This window comes from Nanorana parkeri, unplaced genomic scaffold, assembly GCF_000935625.1.
Source record: "Nanorana parkeri isolate BGI_ZX_2015 unplaced genomic scaffold, ASM93562v1 scaffold3287, whole genome shotgun sequence".
Taxonomy (NCBI): Eukaryota; Metazoa; Chordata; class Amphibia; order Anura; family Dicroglossidae; genus Nanorana; species Nanorana parkeri.
In genome coordinates, this window is record NW_017309555.1 from 28,532 (window position 1) to 34,628 (window position 6,097).

General features: G+C 51.1%; 1 protein-coding gene across 1 annotated transcript in view; it reads right to left on the reverse strand.

Annotated features, from left to right (window-relative positions):
- YLPM1 (YLP motif containing 1) overlaps positions 1–6,097 on the reverse strand; it is a 29,021-nt gene that overhangs the window by 6,030 nt on the left and 16,894 nt on the right. The window contains exons 15-19 of the mRNA XM_018574849.1: positions 5,987–5,994; positions 5,848–5,931; positions 5,659–5,742; positions 5,267–5,350; positions 3,953–4,004 (exon numbers count right to left, since the gene is read on the reverse strand). Coding sequence (XP_018430351.1) covers positions 3,953–4,004; positions 5,267–5,350; positions 5,659–5,742; positions 5,848–5,931; positions 5,987–5,994 — 312 coding nt within the window. The remainder of the gene's footprint in view (positions 1–3,952; positions 4,005–5,266; positions 5,351–5,658; positions 5,743–5,847; positions 5,932–5,986; positions 5,995–6,097) is intronic.

Genomic DNA, 6,097 nt, shown 5'->3' on the forward strand with positions numbered 1-6,097 from the left:
ATTAGGTTAGAACGGCCATCAGATTGAGTTCTCCACCTGGGTCTCATTAGGAAGATATCCCTTCACAATTGATAGTTTAACAGAATACAAGGGGGCGTTGACCGTCCCCAGGAAACATGAAGGTGTTCGTGACTTGTTTGCAGTTTAGATTTAGGATTCATTATCACTATTTGATTAATGTGCCATCATAATCTGGACACCAGGAATTCCTAAAAACAGGACAAGTGACCCTCGTCCGGACAAAGACTGGGGCGGCATTGCAAAGTACTCAATGAACAGCCGCAGATAGGAGACAAGAATGATATGTATTCCACACTTCCACCATACCCCAAGGTCTTCTCCTCACTCAAAGCATATCCCCCCCCCAACAAGATGGAGTCGAGGAAGGTGCACCCACACACATTATATAGACAGGGCTATATACTTATATCACATGAGTGTACCTAACGCCTCACTTAGGACAAATAAAATATTTTTTTTTAAAAGGAGGAAAAAAAACGTCAAGAAAACACTTTTCCCCAGTTTTTGATTTGTAGTATTTTTTTTTTTTTTTACAAAAACAGCGCAGCTAAAAAAATAAAAAAAAATGCATTAAATACATTTATCCTTTATTTGGAAAAACCTCCCATCCCCCCCCCCCACCATCCCCCGAGGATGATAGAAATGTTTCTGTACTTCTCAGCCTAAGGGCCTGTTCACATGAGATCAGGTCCTGATCAGGTGCGGATCTGCAGACTGATGCAGTGCGTTTGCCGCGTTTTTGATGCGTTCCAGTGCTGGAGTGGGGCTGTTAGTATGTTAGCTGCAGTGCGTTTTTGATACGTTTCCGGACCGGACAAAACGTGACATGCAGTATTTTTTCTGTCGTAAGCTGAACGGAGTGTGCACGTGAGGACTGGAGCCCATAAAACACATAGGGATACATTGGGATGCATTTTGAGTGCAGGAGCGCACGGTTCTGGTCAGCACAGAAAACGCACGTCATGTGAACAGGCCCTTAAAGTTAACATTTTCATCTTTTTTTTTCTCTAAAAGCTAAAAAAAAATGATCACCTGGCATACAAACGTCGCTGTCACTAAGTGGCACACTCAGTGACAGCGACATACTTTGAACATCGCTGTCATGAGGGGGGTTAAAAAAACAAATCTGCAGCTCAGCTGTAGACTTTCATTGTAATGGGTTAATTTTTATATAAATGATAGTACAGTATACAAATATATTTATATATCATTTTTTGCTACTTTTTTTTTACACTTTACTATTTTTTAAAAAAAGTTTACATTTTCATTGTATTTATTGACATCAGCGGTGTCCCCTCCCCCCTTCCCGGCCATTGTTCAGCATTCAGCGCTGCGGTACTTTGATATTTATTGCGTCATACAACGCTGCACTGACATGAATTTTATACCATTTTTTGGGGACAGATAGGGCTTTCTTTTGGTGGTATTTAATCACCACAGCGGGTTTTATTTTTCACTATATTAAGGAAAAATTACCGAAATTTTACAAAAAAATAAACTTTCCCCGTATATTAAATGATAAAACATTTATTACCAAATTTTTTGGTAAAATATAAAAGACGGGGTCACGTCGGATAAAAAAAAAAAAGACACCAAACATGTCGAGCCTTAAAATTGAGCGCGCGAGACCTCAAAAAACGATAATACCCAAAATTGCCCACAGGCGACGCTTTAAAAGCTGTTACCGCTCATCAGTTTAGTGTTATCAGTGATTGATGGCCCTAAAATGATCGCTCTGACTGCGACGTTCGCGGCGATATGTAACGTGTGTAGCGCAATTGTCGTTTTCGCGCGCTGGTGCACCGGACGCATATTTACGTTATATATCTGCGTAAACGTGGGGTGGAGTTAAAAATTTTGGTTTTTTTTTTTTAACTTTTTTTATATGTGACTTTTATTTTATTTATATATTTTTTTGCACTTATTGTTATTACTATCACATGGATAACAATCCCCCTATATAATAGCAAAAGGCACACTGACAGGTCCTCTTTATGGAGACATTAGCTGTCTTCTAGGACCCCTAATGTCACCTGTGGACCCCAAAAGAAGCTGATGAAGCCGAGATCTGCTTTATCAGCTTCTTCTCTCTGGCTGTAGCAGCCAGATGACTGACAGGTGAATGCGGATGTAACACACATCACTTCCGCATTCACAGCCCGGAGGGAGATCAGCAAGGAGCTGATCTCCCTTCCTCTTCCTCCCGGCGCCCTCCGGAGCCGGTCCCGGGGCCGCGGATCCGGGGAGTGAAGGTGAGGGGTCAGGAGGGAGAGGGGACCGAAAAAGCAGCGGTGGCAGCAGACGGACGGACGGGGCACATATAGACGATCGGCAGGCTATAGAGGCGTAACGGGTGTTTGCATTGCACGGGTCTTTTCTGCCAGAGCGTGCCCGCTAGGGGGCGCGCACGAGCAGAAAAAAAAGCCGCCTGGAGACGGCCACCCGCCAGTGCAGCAGTGCCGGGCGGACGGCAGCTGGTTACAGGAGAACTATGAGGGGAGTGATTCTCAGCCTCATAATCTGAGCCGACCTGCGACAATGAGACTGTCACAGGTCGGCTCAGTAGATCGGGAGGTGAGCGAACACATACCGGCGCTCGCTCACTTCTCAATCTATCCGTGCAGAGAGCCGCTGACTGGCGGTACGGACGGGGAGGGGGCGGGCACAGCCGCTAGATTATCCGGCAGCATTTCAGGATCAGATGTCACTAAAGGCTTTCTGATCGCTCCAACAACCATCAGAAAACTGCAACATTGTATCAGGAATAAGATACATTATGTTTCTATTGCTGAAAGTTTAAACAAAAACAGCCGATATACACGGAGATTTCCCGATCTATACCGGCTGTCAGAGTGACGGCAAGAGCTGTAAATGCGGCTCCGCTCTCACTCCGACACCCGATTGGGTCTCTGAAAAAGGTTAACTCTTTCATTACTGGATTCCTCTATACTGACCCGTCCATTACTGAACAGTAACCTCTGATTCTCAGCCGCAAATAACTGGCCGTGTACAGCGCACGTCTCCCGTCACGAAGGGGTTAAACATCATTTGCCATATAGTTCCTACTCCCCAACTTTATCCGGGTCCTCCTGTAGCGTTATGGTGTCTAAGTCCGAGTCTATTACCCTCCCAATTTTAGTGTCAGCAAACATGGAAACTTGGCTATTAACACCCTCCCCCAATATCATTAATAAACAGATTACACAGTACGGGGCCCAGCACAGAACCCCGGGGCCCGCCACTCTCCGCCATACACCAGAGAGAGCCATTTATCAATACTCTGTACACGTTCCTGTAGCCAGTTCTCTATCCAGGAACACACCATTCCATCTATGCCCATAGCCCTCAGCTTGTGTACTATGCGTTTATGCGGTACCGAGTCACATCCACCGGACAATTACTGCACAAAAACAATAACAATATTCTATTATAATAAGAAAACAACAAAAGGATCATTTTATATTGTTTCTAAACTGTTCCAACATGAAATTTAAGCAAAGATCAATGAGATCCATTGTCAGTGCAAACAGCAGCCGATATGTGAGAAATCATCATAATTACCGACAACACCGCCCCTCCATTCACCAGAGACAATAGCACCCCCCTCCATTCACCAGAGACAATAGCACCCCTCTCCATTCACCAGAGACAATAGCACCCCACCCCTATCCAGCAATAGCACCCCCCCCTCCATTCACCAGGGAAAACACCAACACAACTGGTCCATTCACCAGAGACAACTGATGCTGCTTCTCTATTTTCTGTATTGAGGAATTCGCCTTTTGCAAACCATTTCTTCTGAGAGAAGAATGACGGGACATATCAGCGAGTCATTACTATACCCTGTCACTGCTCGCCAGCGCCACCCATATAGGCACATCACTGGGCATGTTAATGCTTCTAGCAATGACAAGCCCCAGAAGACACTCACCGAGTTTAGCTTCAGAGGTATCCATTTCCCACTTGCTTTTCGGAAAGTAACCCTGTGTCACAGGAAATAAAAACTGCAAGGGTTAACGGGAAACATGCAGTCAGCAGAAGAATGGCTTTATATTCGGACACCACCAGTGCGGCAACGGGCACACAAAGCCAAAATACATGGAGAGGGAGAGAGGCCGGTGACCCGGGAGGGAGGGGAGGGGAGGCAGGTGGTGACCCGGGAGGGAGGGGAGGCAGGTGGTGACCCGGGAGGGAGGGGAGGCAGGTGGTGACCCGGGAGGGAGGGGAGGCAGGTGGTGACCCGGGAGGGAGGGGAGGCAGGTGGTGACCCGGGAGGGAGGGGAGGCAGGTGGTGACCCGGGAGGGAGGGGAGGCAGGTGGTGACCCGGGAGGGAGGGGAGGCAGGTGGTGACCCGGGAGGGAGGGGAGGCAGGTGGTGACCCGGGAGGGAGGGGAGGCAGGTGGTGACCCGGGAGGGAGGGGAGGCAGGTGGTGACCCGGGAGGGAGGGGAGGCAGGTGGTGACCCGGGAGGGAGGGGAGGCAGGTGGTGACCCGGGAGGGAGGGGAGGCAGGTGGTGACCCGGGAGGGAGGGGAGGCAGGTGGTGACCCGGGAGGGAGGGGAGGCAGGTGGTGACCCGGGAGGGAGGGGAGGCAGGTGGTGACCCGGGAGGGAGGGGAGGCAGGTGGTGACCCGGGAGGGAGGGGAGGCAGGTGGTGACCCGGGAGGGAGGGGAGGCAGGTGGTGACCCGGGAGGGAGGGGAGGCAGGTGGTGACCCGGGAGGGAGGGGAGGCAGGTGGTGACCCGGGAGGGAGGGGAGGCAGGTGGTGACCCGGGAGGGAGGGGAGGCAGGTGGTGACCCGGGAGGGAGGGGAGGCAGGTGGTGACCCGGGAGGGAGGGGAGGCAGGTGGTGACCCGGGAGGGAGGGGAGGCAGGTGGTGACCCGGGAGGGAGGGGAGGCAGGTGGTGACCCGGGAGGGAGGGGAGGCAGGTGGTGACCCGGGAGGGAGGGGAGGCAGGTGGTGACCCGGGAGGGAGGGGAGGCAGGTGGTGACCCGGGAGGGAGGGGAGGCAGGAGGGGAGGGGGAGGAGAGGCAGGTGACCCGGGAGTTGTGGTTCTGGGTTCATACAGGATTTGGGTTGAATGTTATTACAGTAATATATCAGGAATAGAGCCGGGAGGGGTATTCTATATGTCCTGGAAGATTTATGCAGCATCATTCGGAAACCTCCGAACGTCATGAGAAATCTATTATTACACATCTCTATATTTCTCCTTGTCAGACTCTGCAGCCTTCTCCTACCCGATCGTTGTCGTCATCTTCTGCTGCCTCCTTCTTCTCATCTTTCTGTGGCTCCACCGAAGGCTCAGAATCCTCCATTTCCACCTGCCGAGACCAGACAAGGAGCTCAGGTAACATAACATCCCATTCCCCACAGCCCGGAATCCCCAACATCCCATTCCCCACAGCCCGGAATCCCCAACGCCCCACAGCCCGGAATCCCCAACGTCCCATTCCCCATAGCCCGGAATCCCCAACGTCCCATTCCCCAGCGCCCGGAATCCCCAACATCCCACAGCTCGGAATCCTCAACGTCCCACAGAGAGTCCCCAATGTAACACCCCCCCACAGTCCGGAATCCGTAACCCCCTCACATCTTCCCAGCAGGAAGGAGCAGAATTTCGGGTGATTACCTCCTCGATTGCGGCATCCTGAAGTAAGGAGCGGATATCCAGGCGGATCATGTGACGTGGAGCCGGCTCCCAGTTATCCGCCATCTAGAGAGAGAGAGAGAGAGAAGTGTAAGGAATGTTGTCCGGACAAAGCGGAGAAGGGGGCATCAGAGACTTCGGAGGGGGGCGTCCGGCACTCCCAGCATTTACCTTGCTTATGTCCTTCAGCTTACGGCTGTGCACATTGCGCTTCGCACAGGTCTGGGTGTCGCCTGTGATCTCCGCCAGGTAAACCTACAGAAGAAATATGAGCAACATTCACCAATGAGGACCCGGTCCGGGAATGTGCAGGGGGTCCTGGGGGAGGAGGGGTCATTATATGATGGGGATTGTGAAGGGCTGTCCTCGGGGAGTCAGTATATAATGGAGAATGGAAAGAGTGGTCGGGTTGAGGGGCATT